Here is a 16,208-nt window from a genome sequence, read left to right on the forward strand (position 1 = left end):
TGCATCCCAGATTGGCCTTGAACTTCCCAAGTGCTGAGATTACAGGCAAGTACCATCATGTCTAACTCAGTAATACTAATAAAAAGAATTTCACGGTGGGTTCTGGCCTCCAATCCCACTCGGTTACCCATGGTTACTGGTTAATTAATTTCTCCGCTCCATTTCCAAATACAGAGTGGAGATGAGAGTACATGCCAGGATTAAATAAGTATATGTAAAATACTTAGTACAGTGCTTAGCACACAGTATATGCCCCAAAAGTATTAACTGGCATGATTGTTACTATCAGCAGCAATAGGAAAGAGAGAAATTTAAATAAAATGGTCATGATGTATTTTGTCACTTCTGTGCTCAAATACATTCAAGTTCGCCCCTGACCCCTGAATTAGGAATAAACTTTTGTTTTGTCATTTTTGGATACAGGGTTGCCCTTCCAAATATCAGTTTTTAAATTAAAATTTCTGTAGTGTCACTACCATTTCATATTCTCTCAAGTTCCTACCACACTTGCCATTTCTATTTCTGAACTTAAAACACATTATATAAGATGAAAATTCTCTTACAACAAAACAAAGAAATGCAGTAACAAATATACTTCAAATGAATATCTTTTTTTTTTTTTTTTGCTAGTCCTGGGGCTTGAACTCAGGGCCTGAGCCCTGTCCCTGGCTTCTTTTTGCTCAAGGCTAGCACTCTACCACTTGAGCCACAGCGCCACTTCTGGCTTTGTCTGTTTATGTGGTGCTGAGGAATCGAACCCAGGCCTTCATGCATGCTAGGCAAGCACTCTACTGGCTAAGCCACATTCCTAGCCCTCAAATGAATATCTTAACTACTTAAAGAATTAAATATCAAGGGTCATTACCAAAAGCGAATCAGAACTTAAGTATAAACCAATGCTGTGACTATCTGATAGGTAGTGTGCCAATGTTATTAAACATTGTTTACACAGAGAGTTAGGAAATAAGGTGTAGGCCTCAATAAAAAAATAAAAAAAAACAAGACTTCTGCATAGTGTAGAGGACTTAACTAAACATTAAAAAATGATTCTAAACTGACAATGTCCTTAGTTTACATACTCAGCCAGGATGAAAGGAAAACTACACAGGCAAGATACATCTTCAATTTAGGTCCCTCATGTGGTCCGAGACTAAAATCCTACTTAAGATAACTTGCAGTTCAGACTTAGGTTATGTGGAAACGATTTATCTTGAGCTAATGTTATCAGATACAGCAGCAGATTCAGATGTCCAACTACTTCATATTATAGATTTCAGATTCTTCTTTAAAAGTATAGGGCTTGAAAGAAAATAAGGGACTTAAGATGAGAAAAGAGGGGCTGGGGATATGGCCTAGTGGCAAGAGTGCTTGCCTCATGTACATGAGTCCCCGGGTTCAATTCCCCAGCACCACATATACAGAAAACAGCCAGAAGTGGCACTGTGGCTCAAGTGGCAGAGTGCTAGCCTTGAGCAAAAAAGAAGTCAGGGACAGTGCTCAGGCCCTGAGTCCAAGCCCCAGGACTGGCAAAAAAAAAAAAAAAAAAAGATGAGAAAAGAGGACATAAACCAAAAACATCAGGCAAACTTGAAAAAAGCAAGAAACATTTTAAGCTGGAGGCTGGTGGTTTAAGCCTATAACCTTAGCTACTCAGGAGGTTGAGATCTGAGTATTGAGTTTCAAAGCCAGCCTAGGCATTTAACCACCAAAACGATGGAAGTCGAGCTATGGCTGAAGCAGCAGAACAAAAAGCTCCGGGACAGTTCCTAGGCCCTCAGCTCCAGCCCAAGACACCCCCCTATACATATGTGTATGGATACATGGGTGTGTGTGTATGTGTGTGTGTGTGTGTTTGTATTTTTGTCCAGGGCTAGCCTGGATCACAATTTACCCTACCTGCCATCTTTTATTTGTTTGGGGCCATAGACACACACTAGTATGTACAGCTGTTTTTTTTTTTTTTTTTTTTTTTTGCCAGTCCTGGGTCTTGGACCCAGGGCCTGAGCACTGTTCCTGGCTTCTTTTTGCTCAAGGCTAGCACCCTCCCACTTGAACCACAGCGCCACTTCTGGCCATATTCTATATATGTGATGCTGGGGAATCAAACCCAAGGCTTCATATATATGAGGCAAGTGCTCTTGCCACTGGGCCATATTCCCAGCCCCAGTACAGCTTATTTGTTGGGAAATAACTTTTTGCTGGAACTGGCCCCAAACTACAGTCTTCCTAATCTCTACCTTCCAAGTAGCCAGGATTACGGTTGTGACCCACTATACCCAGCAAGATAGAATCTTTAGTTTATTAATCTTTTGTATTCTCCTTTTAAGGACTTGTTAAATAAATGCAGTTAATGAACAAAACAGAAAAATACAAAATACAATAAAATTATGTTTTGCAATTCTTTTAAAAACATTTTGGTCAGTCATGGTGCTCAAACTTAGGGCCTGTGTGCAGTCTTAGAGTTTTTTTTCCCCCAAGTCTAGCACTCTACCACCTTGATCCACAGCTCCATTTCATGTTTCTAAGTGGTTAATTGAAGATAAAGAGTCTCAAGGCTTTTCCTGCTTGAGTTGCTAGGATTACAGGCATGAGCTGCTAGTGCTCTGCTTGTTCATCAATTCTTTTGTTTTGTTTTGGCTTTTTGCCAGTCCTGGGGCTTGAAATCAGGGCCTGAGCACTGTCCCTGGCTTCTTTTTGCTCAAGGTTAGCACTCTACCACTTGAGCCACAGCACCACTTCTGGCCTTTTCTATATGTGTGGTGCTGAGGAATAGAACCCAGGGTTTCTTATATATGAGGCAAGCACTCTACCACTAGGCCACATTCCCAGCCCTGTTCATCAATTCTTAAAGTGCCAGTCTGTAGCTACTATATTTCTCCTTCTTTGAGCACAGGAAAAAGAAATGGTTAACATTACAGGATGGGTCTTATTCTACAGGTCTTTGCATAATAAAGTGACTTTGTGAAATTAATGGATTATATACAAATGGTGCTGTGAACACCAGAGTGGTTTGATTATAGCAGTTCAGTTATCATTGACCAATGTTTCCAGAATACTGGGGAGTTAAGCTCTTCACTCTGAGAAAGGGGCAAATGCTACCTGGTACCTTTTTGTGTTGTGCACTGTTGTTCCTCCCAGGACAATCCTCACTCCAGGTGTGGTCCGGTTCAGGTTATAAACTGTTAGTGCCTCTTCATAGGTGGCTCCTCCAATTATAAACACAATGATATCCTGAGGTCTGTGGTGATGGAGAGACAGAAGGTCACAAGATAAGGAACAAAAATGGGCTAAGACTTGTTATTATTATATACACAGAGTTTCAGATTCTAAATCTTTCCTTTTTTGATGGAGAAAGCAGAATTAAAGCAGAATAGAATAAGGGGTTTTAAAAAAAGTTTTAATTATCTGAAATTGGCAGGAAACAGAGCAGGAAATGCTGAATAGTGATTTGCTTTCTGTTTATAAGCGGATGTCATATAATTTCTGTGCTGTGGATTTCAGAATAGCATAATAGTGTTTGCTGGAGCCAAATGTAGAAATTATTCTTTTATATTCAAGAGGCTGCAAAATGCTACACTATGATGTCAATATAACAGTTATCTATGCTTGTGTTACATATATTTTCCTGTACCGTCTTGTGTCCAATATGTCATATAGTGTTGTTACAATAGCTTCTGTCCAGTGGTCTCTAAGCATTAAAAAATGGTATAGTCAGATGTCCTCACAACATGGGAAGAAGAAAGACTAAATATTTTGAGAGTAAAAGAAGAATGGGGGTCTGGGAATGTGGCTTAGTGGTAGAGTGCTTGTCCAGCATGCATGAAGCCCTGGGTTCAATTCCTCAGCACCACATAAACAGAAAAAGCTGGAAGTGGTGCTGTAGCTCATGTGGTAGCGTGCTAGCCTTGAGATTAAAAAACAAAAAAAAAGGCCCTGAGTCTGAAGCCCCAGGACTGCCACCCCCTCTCAAAAAAAAGGATTGTGTGTAGATGGAAAAGAAAAAAGAAAAACTTGGAGAGAACAAGTGAAGGTATGAAACTGTCCAAAAAGAAATGTACTCATTATCTGACTTATGTATCTCTAACCTCTCGATATATCACCTTTAAAATTACATGTGAATAGTGGTGTTCTACAAAAAAAAATATGGGACACATGAAAATTAATAGTTCTCCTAGGAATTCCACCTCCTTGTTGCTTCAGAATCCTTTGATAAACCAAGAAAAAGAAACCATGCAAACCAAAAACAAACTAAATAACAAGTGTGGGTGCAGTTTTGACACTGGACATGCCAATACATCATCTCAGCCACTAGCTTTGTTTTGATAGCACTGTATTGATTTAACCCTTATCAAAATGGCTCCATAACAAAAGAGTTGCTTATTAGTTCCTTCAGATATCAATGTAATCATATATCAAAGTTGTTAGAATTTGAATTTGACTTGTTTTTCTTTTCTTATGACATCAAAAGAAGATAAAATCTTATTATTATTATTTTATTTATTTATTTATTTATTTATTTTTTGCCGGTCCTGGAGCTTGAACTCTGGGCCTGAGCACTGTCCCTGGGTTCCTTTGTGCTCAAGGTTAGTACTCTACCACTTGAGCCACTGTGTCATTTCTGGCCTTTTCTGTGATTTATTGACGATAAGAGTCTCATGGACTTTCTTGTCTGGGCTGGCTTTGAACTACAATCCTCAGATCTCAGCCTCCTGAGTATATCTGATTACAGGCATGAACCACCAGTGTCTGGCAAAATCACTTAATCTTAATGGTAAATAATGTTAAGTCACTCAGTGGAAACAACCCAAAGCTATTCTCAAGAAGGGTCCTCCAAGCTGAGCACCTACTGGTGGCTCACACCTATAATCCTAGCTATTCAAGAAGTAGAGACCTGGAGAATCAAGATTCAAAGGCAGTCTGGGCAGAAAAGTTCACAAGATTTCCATCTCTAATTAACTAGAGAAAAAAAACGGGACTGGAGATGTAGCTCAGGTGGTAGAACCCAACACAAGCAAGGAAGCGGAATCTTTAGGGCAATTTTTGATAGTACACACCTATCATCCCAGTTCTTCGGAGGCTGAGGCAGTAGTACCACAAGTTCAAGGCCAGCCTGGATTACAAAGCTAGACCTTGTCTCAATAAACAATCAAGGAGAAAAATCTTTAATCAGAGTGTATACATGCTTGTATGTAAATTATGAAAAACCTCAATTCTACATTTCCTTTTCATTTGCCTTTCTGTTTCTAAAACATCTTGAAGCAATTAACTTAGTATTCTTATGGAGCTTCATGGAGACAGAATGAAAAATTGCAGCTATTTAAGTATGTTCACATAATCTAAATTGCAGAGATCGCCCAATGAAAGGTATGTAAGTTCCCAATTATAAAGAGGTGTTTTCTTTGTTGTTTCTTTTTGATGTCAGCCGTGGGGCTTGAACTGAGGGCCTGGGCACTCTCTCTGAGTATTTTGTTCAAGGCTAGTGATCTATTACCTTGAGCCACAATATCACTTCTGGTTTTCTGGTAGCTAACTGGAAATAAGAGTCTCATGGACTTTCCTGCGTGGGCTGGCTTTGAACTGTGATCCTCAGATCTCAACCTCCTGAGTAACTAGGATTATAGGTGTGAGCTACCAGCACATGGCAGAGATGGTTATTTTGCAATTAATTATTTTTATGTGGACTTGGGACTTGAAATCATGACTTTGAAATGCTGAATTTAAGGGGAAATGTTTCATTTAAGAATACTTACCTGAAACAATATATCTAGCACCACAGTGTTTGTGTTTTAGGAGTAACATATTGCTACACATTCTAAAAATCAGGCTAGAATACTGGTGATTAGGTAAGGAGAGGGAGACACATACACACACACGAGGATATATGTTATATTCTCAGAAAATGAGTATTCTTTACAGTAAGATTCAACATGCAATGCTCCTTATTTTAAGAGATAATCTATCCAAGGTCTAGTATACAATTTTATATTAAAAAATACTGCTGAAGCTGGGTGCTGGTGGCTCATGCCTGTAATCCTAGACACTCAGGAAGCTGATATCTGAAGATTACAGTTCAGAGCCAGCCCAGGTAGGAAGGTCCATGAGACTCTTATCTCCAATTTACTACTAGAAAATTGGAAGTGGTGCTGTGGCTCAAAGTGGTAGAGTACTAGCCTTGAGTAAAAAAGCTCAGGAACCGTGGCAAGCCCCTGAGTTCAAGCCCCATGACTGAAAAAAAGAAAAGAAATCTGACATTTTTCCTTTCCATTCTTTTTCCCAAGGAGTTTTAAAAGTAGATATTCTGCCAAATGCCAGTGGCTCATGCCTGTAATCATAGCTACTCTGAAGGCTGAGATCTGAGAGTTCAAAACCAGCACAGGCAGGAAAGTCCATGAGACTCTTAACCTCCAACCAAAAAGCTGAATGTAGAGCTATGGCCCAACTGGTAGAGCAGAAGACTTGATCAGAAAAGCACAGGAATGGCACCGAGGCTCTGAGTTCAAGCCCCAGGACACACTCTCTCTCTCTCACACACACACACACTCACACACACACACACACAGAGTAGATGTTCTGATGAGGTCAATGCTAACGTAAAAAGCAACTCTTTTTCATCTATTGGTCAAAGCTAAAGTGGAATACATAAGTTCAATTCTTTGTGTGCATCTTTCCTATGCTTTGTACTTCACCATGGCAACTAAAATAATTAATTAGTGCAGATAGCAAACATTAGAAAACAGCAGCCAGTTCATGCTGTACCCTACTATACAAAGATATCCTGAGACCCCCCAAACTGATTTGTATTTTGTTAATTAAAAAACTCATATACCTTATTTCTAGAAATAACTGTTTTTGCATATTAATAATCAACAAACTTCCCCAAAGCAACTTTTAACCTATTTTGTGGAATATTATGTCTAAAATTCAAAAGTTTAAATATAGTCACTGATAATAAAGTTCTCAAGGGCATTCGATGCAGGAATAAAAGGTTAATAGAAACAAAAGTAAGCTATTGCTTACTTTTCTATTATTTTGATTCTCTTAAATTTATGTCAATGTGAAAAGTACTTCCTTTTTAATTGCTTGATTCTGGGATATAATCATATTGCCCCAGTTTCTTGTTTTTACCAAGGCAAGAAGCAATTCTAGAGTAAGAAAAATATAGACTGATAAACAGGCATGTGGAAATCCCACCAGCAGGATGATCAAACCCAATCTGTGGCTATATCATATTGTCAAATAGGTTCACTTAACAGCTAAACAATCACTGTAATTGTTTTGGTTTTGCAAAGTTACATTCTTGCCATATCTCCTTTGATACTTTCTAACATTATGGCAACAACAAAACCAATGTGTTCCAGCCTGAGAACTCTAAGGGCTGAAATTATTCAGCTTATTTAATTGGCTGGTGCTGTATCACTTGAGTCACACCTCCAGCCATGTTTCTTTGTTGCTTATTTTGTAAATAAAGTCTTACAGACTTTTCTGCTTGGCTGGCTTTGTTTGTTTGTTTTGCCAGTCCTGGGGCTTGGACTCAAGGTCTGAGCACTGTCCCTGGTTTCTTTTTGCTCAAGGCTAGGACTCTGCCACTTGAGCCACAGTGCCACTTCTGGCCATTTTCTGTATATGTGGTACTGGGGAATTGAACCTAGGGTTTCATGTATGTGAGGCAAGCACTGTTGCCACTAAGCCATATCCCCAGCCCATCTTGGCTGGCTTTGATTTGTTTTGTTTTGGGTTTTTTTTTTTTGCCAGTCCTGGGGCTTGGACTCAGGGCTGACCACTGTCCCTGGCTTCTTTTTGCTTAAGGCTAGCACTTGAGCCACTTCTCTCTGTGTGTGTGTGTGTGTGTGTGTGTGTGTGTGTGTGTGTGTGTTGCTGAGGAATCGAACCCAGGGCTCCATGTATACAAGATAAGCACTTTACCACTAGGCCAGCCCTTGGCTGCCTTTGAATCTTGATCCTCCAGATTTCATCCTCTGGGGCAGCTAGAATTATAGGTGTGAGCCACTGGTGCCCACTCTATTTTCATTTCTTATGTGTACTACTACAACAGTTTTGTTCAGCAGTTTCCCTGCTTCTAATAATTTTACCTTCAATAATTCAGTCTGTCCACAAAGTGATCATTTAAAACTAATGTAAATTAATTTTTAAAAGGCAAAAAAGCTCCATAATTCATGTTACTCACCTGCTTAAAAGCTCTTTAATTGCTTCCTACAATTAAAAAAACTTTCAAAAAACACTATAAGGGCCTATAAGGAAACCTTGTGTGATGCAGCCCCTGTTTTTGCTTTGCCTCTTAGTTCATTCTTCTCCATACACTCTGCCATCCAGGACATCTTTCTGGCCCATGATATGCCAAATTCTCCTTTGTGTCAAGGCCTTTGTTTTTGCATTTGTATTCCTTTTGCTTCAGATGCTTTTTCTCCTCAACATTATGTGATTAGCTCTCTCTTTTTTTTTTTTTGACCAGTCCTGGGCCTTGGACTCAGGGCCTGAGCACTGTCCCTGGCTTCTTTTTGCTCAAGGCTAGCACTCTGCCACTTGAGCCACAGCGCCACTTCTGGCCATTTTCTGTATATGTGGTGCTGGGGAATCGAACCCAGGGCCTCATGTATACGAGGCAAGCTCTCTTGCCACTAGCCCATATCCCCAGCCCCGATTAGCTCTCTCTTTAAACTCAACACTCATTTTCAATATTGCCTCATTTCAGCCGTCTCTATCTAAAGGATCCTTCCCCCCACATCTTATTACCCTATTTATTTCCTTGATGGCACTTTATTCATTTGTCTATTCTCTCTTCCTTGAGGGCAGGTACCTTATCATTCCTGCCACTTGTATACCCACAGAATATACAACAGTTCTTGACATAATGAAGGCATTTAATAAACACAGCTGTTGTATAAAAGAATGAAGCAGTTGGCTGGGAATGTGGCTTTAGTGGTAGAGTGCTTGCCTAGCATGCATGAAGCCCTGGGTTCGACTCCTCAGTAACACATAAACAGAAAAAGTCAGAACTGGTGCTATGGCTCAAGTGGTAGAGTGCTAGCCTTGAGCAAAAGAAGCTCAGAGACAGTGCCCAGGTTCTGAGTTCAAGCCCTAGGACTGACCAAAAAAATAAATAAAGAAAGAATTAAGCAATCAATTATACTTATATTTGGGTGCTAGTGACAAATAGTAACAAATACCAAATAACTAATGCTGTTTTTGAGGAAAGACATCATTGTTAGCTTTGTATGGAAATGAATCATGCAACTGAGGAAGGGCTGCTATTGTGCACTAGTCATATACAATATATTCTTCTGGTCTAGGATTTCCCTTTAGCAATAAGTGGCTAAGTTTTTTTTTTTTTTTTTGCCAGTCCTGGGCCTTGGACTCAGGGCCTGAGCACTGTCCCTGGCTTCTTTTTGCTCAAGGCTAGCACTCTGCCACTTGAGTCACAGCGCCACTTCTGGCCATTTTCTGTATATGTGGTGCTGGGGAATCGAACCCAGGGCTTCATGTATACGAGGCAAGCGCTCTTGCCACTAGGCTATATCCCCAGCCCCGTGGCTAAGTTTTTGTTCAGTGATTTTTTTTTTTTTTTTTGCCAGTTCTAGGGCTTGGACTCAGTGCCTGAGCACTGTCCCTGGCTTCATTTTGCTCAAGGCTAGCACTATACCACTTGAGCCACACTGCCCACTTCTGGCTTTTTCTGTGTATGTGGTGCTGAGGAATCGAACCCAGGGCTTCATGCATGCTAGGCAAGCATTCTACCACTAAGCCACATTCCCAGCATGTTCAGTGATTCTTATATGGAATTCATAAGCAAATTGTTTTTAGTTATCAAATTAATTAAAAGCCTTGAGAACAGAGTTTATTTTTTCAAGCTTTTCAAATAGAGAAACTTGAGCTGCATTTTTTTCCACTTAACTGGCATTTCTGAATCTTAGTGTCAAGGTTCTTAACCATTTTATCTGAATGAATGTAGTCTCTGAATTTAACACCAGATGTTCAGTCTTTCCAAATTTGGATTTTTTTATTTTGTTATTTTTGCTTTTTTTCCAGTCCTGGGGCTTGAACTCAGGGCCTGGGCACTGTCCTTGAACTTCTTTTGCTCAAGGCTAGCACTCTACCACTTGAGCCACAGAGCTACTTGTAGCCTTTTCCATTTATGTGGTACTGAGGAATCGAACCCAGAGCTTCATGCATGCTAGCCAAGCACTCTACCACTTACTACCTTCCCAGTTCATCAAACTTGGCTTTTTAAAAAGATGATTTTTTTCCCTGCTCTATACCAAATTATTTTTAAGAAAAGAGACTAAGTGAAACATATACCTCACCATACAAAAGTCATCAATAAATGTCAAAACATTTTCTCTCTCAGACTAATCATAAAACTTCAGTCTTCTAAGACTCTTAGATTATTATTAGCTAAAAGAAGAGTATTATAACAATAATAAAAATTTCACATAGTGCTAAGCAATATGGTAGGCCCTTTATAACATATAATCTCAATAAAAATATAAGAATGTACCTTTTTAAGTAGGCAGAATTAGTATATATTTAAAATTTCAGGTTTGATTAAGTAAATTCTTCAGGACACATTTTGTTTTTATTAAAATTAACCACTGAATTAAAAATTATAACTAAAATAAAGCCATCTTTTTCTCTTGTGTAACAAATGGCCTTTATAATTAGGTCCCAGTTTGTTTGCTGGCCACATTTGGCAAAGTCCAGTCCTTTCCTAAAATAGTAACAACCTGCTCTGGATGCAATCAAGTAGCAAATCTATTTTTAGCTTTAATGTTTGAAACACCAAATACCAGATGCCATAGAACAAAACCTTAAATGGCATAAGTTCTGATGTTCTACTTAAGACATAGAATAGAGGAGTTTGTGCCCTCCAAAACACCTGTTTCTTTATAAACAGAATGTCAAATTTTGTAGGGCAATTCATACCTAATACTGACATATGTAAAAACCAAAAGAATATTAGAACTGAAATAATTGGGGTAGAACAAAATGATGTAACTTCAAGCACTCTTGCCACTAGGCCATATCCCCAGCCCCTGATGTAACTTCACTGTTCATCTCTAACATCACTCTGAATTTCCTATTTTCTAGTGCTTCGCCTTTCCTGGGCTTTTTCAAGGCCTTGAATTCTAGCTTAGATTTTTCACTCACAGCTGGTGCTCTACTACTTGAGCCATGTCTCTAAGTTTTAGTTTTTAATCTTTGTTACCTTACCTGTCTCTGAGTGTGCTGGGGCCTAGGTAAGGATAGAGGTTTTCTTTAAGTTTTCCTTTGATGAGATGGTCCAAGGTCTCATGCAGGAAGGGCTGATGCTGTGTATACACATTTTCTACTCCCTAAAACAGGGGAAGATGGTTCTTACCTTATATTTAGAAACTAGCAACATAACAGTCAATAGAGATTTAAAGGGTTACATTCAAATAGGAATTTTAGAATACTTAAAAATTACTTTAATTAATTAGAATATCTCAGGCCAATCACATAAAATACTGAATTTAAGGCTACTTATTGAAAAAGAATTTATTTTTATTTTTCCCAGTCCTGGGGCTTCAACTCAGGACCTGGGCACTGACCCTGAGCTTCTTTTGCTCAAGGCTAGCACTCTACCACTTGGACCACAGCAACACTTCCAGCCTTTTCTGTTTATGTGCTACTAAGAAATTGAACCCACAGCTTCATGCATGCTAGGCAAGCACTCTACCACTAAGTCACATTCCCAGCCCTGAAAAAGAATTTAAAAGCTGTAATTGCCTATATCTTTTGTTAAACCTTCTTTTATTAAATCTTTCATTCTTCTGTGAAAATGTTAAATGTAGGTAAAGCAATCCAAAGAAAAAGATTGTATAAAAAAGGAGACTGTAACTACACAGGAAAATAAAACCATCAGGAAACATAAGAAAGGTTGGCAGATCAAAAAATAATTTTTGGCCATTAAAAATGTAGGTTAGTATTCTTAAAAAGATCAACAAATGTTTTCTTTCTCTTTTACTTTCCTTTGAAGAGAAACTACCTAGCAAATCTTAAATTATAAACATGGAAAAAATAGCTATGACTAACAGATCTGTTTGGCTTTTTACTCTTGAATACTTTCTGGAAATGTCTAGTTATTTCCTGCTCAGCTATTTGATCCAATGCTGATACAGCCGTAATACAGAAAGCACTAAAAGAGAAAGCTTTCAAGAGTATATCTGCTTTAATTTCATTCAACTAAACCAGCAGTGATCCATCCTAAAGATACTGTTAAGATCATATTCCTTACATTCTCCACTTCAAAGCCTTCCTCTATTTCTCATTTAGGAATACATGAAAGAGATATCTTACCTTCAGTCCTTTGAGGAACTGTTTGGTAATAGCTACAGCATCTTTGGGGCTGAAGAGGTCACTTCCTCTAACTCGTTTACCACCATATTCAACAACTGCAGATACAAGCTATAAAAAGCAAAAAAGGGAGAAATAATCTTTTATTTTGGAGTCAAGAAGCTCACTTTATGAAGATATAAGCTTAGTAAGGAAGCAGAAATATTACAGGAGATAATTATACATTTCAGTAAATAGAACAGAATCATGCCAGGCACTGGGGGCTCACTCCTGCAATCCTGGCTATTCAGGAGTCTAAGATTTAAGAATCACAGTTCAAAGTCAGTCTGGGCAGGAAAGCCCATGAGACTCTTATCTGCAATTAACTACAAAAAAAAAAAAAGCTGGAAGTAGAGCTGTGACTCAAGTGGTAGAGCACTAGCCTTGAGCACAAAAGCTCAAGAGACAGCACCCAAGTCCTGAGTTCAAGCCCCAGGACCAAAGAAACCCAGAATTATGTCTCAAAACACATCACCCCACCCCCATCCAGTTACCTTTCGATACTTCTCAGAAACACCTTTATTCCTGAGATCCATTATTAGTCCTGGCAGGCTGTTGCTGCTGTGTCGCTCATAATGTAGAGCATAAAGCATCACCAGACGAGCAGCATCAAACTCTGTCACTTTGGGGTTCTGCAGAAGTCTCTTTACATTCTGAAGAAAGACAGATCTGATATGTATTCTCCTTTCACTTATGTGATCCTTGGACCTAGCTAGTTAAGTACTGAAAACTACTATGGCAATGTACGGGTCATACTACCTCAACATAGAAAATTAACTGCCTTTTTTCCCCCCAAGATAAGAACTAAATAAGAAAATATATTCCCATTGTTGTTACTTCCTTGCTGTAATAAGAAAAAGATACTGCTTTCACCACTTGAATCAATAAAACACACAACAGAACTGGCTAGAACTGAGCAGATGATTTGCAAAACTCTTAGTGCTATTAATGGATCATTTCAATGGAGATGGGTTGACAAGACTTTAACATAGGACTGTGATTAATTTCTAAGAAACATCAGAAGAAACAATGCACCTCAATATGGTTGCCAGAGGCATGAGAATGGGACAGCAATGCAATCTCTAAAAATGATACATGTGATCTTAAGGTACAGAAACTGAAAGCAAAGGGAATCAGAAGAAAAACTTAAATTTTGGCATCTTCACAAGGACCTCCTTATATGGTACAGATTTTTATTGCACAGTAAATAATTTAACTTAAACCAACAAATACATTTTAAGCCCCCACAAGGTGCTATGCCAACCACTACTAGGGAAACACAGATGAGTTGAAGCCAATTTCTGTCCCATGTTTTATTAGTTGAGATGGAGTCTACAGCAATTTTGCCTGGACTGGTCTTGAACCTTGATCCTTCCTGTCTCCTCACCTTCTTAGTGCTAGGATTACAGGTGTGAGTGGCCAAGCATGGTACTACTCCTATTTTTCTTGAGTTTTAGTCTAATATTTAGATTTCCTGACTTGTCTGAGCTTTCCCTTGAGGACTTGGCCCATGTCTATGGGATGACCCTAAATAGTCTACTTTGCCTACTTTTGAGCTATTAGGACCTCCTTCATGTCTCAAGCCCATGTTCTAGCTAGACCCATCAACAGAAATCTACAGGTATGAGCTGGCACAAACACACACAAAAGCAGATAGCTGGGGCTGCAGCTCAATAATAGAGCTTTCCTAGTAGGAACAGGCCTTGTGCTTGATTATCAGAACTAAAACTACTACTAATGATAATAATATATGACACTTAAAATATGAACTCTGTGATTCACTTAATATTTTTAGAACTTAATTTCACTAAGCTTTTCTTGTTCAGGGTGTTAGGGTTTTACATCAAGCAATATGTTTGGACTCACCCCATCATAAAGGACTTCTTTGACAACATGGTTTGAATAGTCCATAAAGGGAACTTTTGTCTGACAGTAAGCGAAGGGGTTATAACCCTTCTAAGATGGGTTACAACATTTTGTGGCTTGACCTTAGTATACATCACAAAGCAATAAATAGAAGTTTGTAGTTGAGATGGAATTTGCTTTACTGATCATGGAAAGTAAAAAAATGCACATATATTTCATTAAAAAAAACTAACCTATACATTTCTGTTACTTCTAACTAGTTATTTTGCAGGCTAACAAAAATTTGATTCCAGAACCAACGCACCATTGAAGCATATCCATAGCCTCACAAGAGATGAATTTGATTGGTAAGAAAGATTTTTCAGAACGTGAGGAGAAACATCTTTAGAAAGTTCATATTATAGTTTTTCATTTGGAAGAAAAAAAAGACAAAATTAAAATAGTGATAAGAGGGTATTTTACATAAATATAAAGCAATAATATCATTGTGATGTTTTCAGAGGAAATTTTGATAAATATTAAAAAAATTAAACACACAAATGGTCACAGGCATAGCAGCACATCATGGAAATCCCAATATGCAGGAGGCTCAAGTAGGAGGCTTGTGATTTTGAGGCCAGCCTGAGCTACACAGAAAGACCCTGTCTCAGAAAAACTGAAGAGGCTCTGGAGGCATAGCTCAAGTAGTAGAGGACCTGCCTGGCAAGTACGAGACCATGAGTTCATTTCTCAGTATTGCTACAAACAAACAAACACAACAGAGGAAAAGAAACCTAGCCAAACCAAACTAACAACAAAAAACCTTGTAAATTCCAGTAAAGTCCTTGATATAACATAGCACTCATGGCTGGAAATATGGCCTAGTGGTAGAGTGCTTGCCTCGTATACATGAAGCCCTGGGTTCGATTCCCCAGCACCACATAAACAGAAAAAGCCAGAAGTGGTGCTGTGGCTCAAGTGGTAGAGTGCTAGCCTTGAGCCAAAAGAAGCCAAGGACAATGCTCAGGCCCTGAGTTCAAGCCCCAGGACTGGCAAAAAACCATCCCCCCCACCCAAAAAAAAACCCCAACAAAACCAACAAAAAACCCACAGCACTCAAAGGTGAATTCCTTTTTTTTTTTTTTTACTTCATCATATATATAAAAAGTTACATTTAGGGAAAGGGAGCGAACATTTTACAAAGCATGTTGCACTGAATTCTCATAACAATATCAAAATTGGAAATCGCTATTCCTGACACATAGGCAAAGGTGGTAATTTCCCCAAAGAAAGTGGTAAATAGAAAACAGGATATAAGCCAGGGAAAATCTGACTCCAAAACCTATGTTGTTTCCAATATACCAAGCTGGCATAATTTTATAAAATGAAGTAGAAATGCAGCAGAGAAAGAGACTGTTATAATACCATGTCCTATTACTGTGCTTCTTGTAGGTAACTTAAAAATGAGCTAACTTTTAAAAGATTCCTAAATTACTTGTCAGTGGTATCTCTGACATGTCATTTTTTTGTCACTTGACAAAATGATTTTGTCATTTCTCAGGAACCTTGGAATTACCTCTAATTTGTTCTGTCATTCTATCCTTATATACAATCTGTCATTTAATTCCTTTTTTTCTCTTTGCAATGTCTCCCAGATTTGTGCCTTACTAGACATTTTTATTACAATCTCTATAAGTCTACAAGGTTCTCTGGCTTCCATTTTTCAGCTAATGCATTCTTTTTTTTTTTTGCCAGTCCTGGGGCTTGAACTCAGGGCCTTGGCACTGTCCTTAGCTTCTTTTTTCTCAAGGCTAGCACTCTACCACTTGAGCCACAGCACCACTTCTGGCTTTTTCTATATATGTGGTGCTGAGGAATCAAACCCAGGGCTTCAAATACACGAGGCAAGCACTCTACCACTAGGCCATATTCCCAGCCCTCTAATGCATTCTTTTTGTTTTTTTTTTTTCTTATTTATTGTCAAAGTGATGTAC

At 38.7% G+C, this 16,208-nt stretch overlaps 1 protein-coding gene across 1 annotated transcript in view; it reads right to left on the reverse strand.

The window, feature by feature from the left end:
• The window catches only part of Vps45 (vacuolar protein sorting 45 homolog), a 52,670-nt gene that overhangs the window by 19,243 nt on the left and 17,219 nt on the right, over positions 1-16,208 (reverse strand). The window contains exons 11-14 of the mRNA XM_048356433.1: positions 12,864-13,022; positions 12,334-12,441; positions 11,227-11,348; positions 3,107-3,238 (exon numbers count right to left, since the gene is read on the reverse strand). Coding sequence (XP_048212390.1) covers positions 3,107-3,238; positions 11,227-11,348; positions 12,334-12,441; positions 12,864-13,022 — 521 coding nt within the window. The remainder of the gene's footprint in view (positions 1-3,106; positions 3,239-11,226; positions 11,349-12,333; positions 12,442-12,863; positions 13,023-16,208) is intronic.

The sequence above is a fragment of the Perognathus longimembris genome, chromosome 11, assembly GCF_023159225.1.
Source record: "Perognathus longimembris pacificus isolate PPM17 chromosome 11, ASM2315922v1, whole genome shotgun sequence".
In the NCBI taxonomy this organism is placed as follows: Eukaryota; Metazoa; Chordata; class Mammalia; order Rodentia; family Heteromyidae; genus Perognathus; species Perognathus longimembris.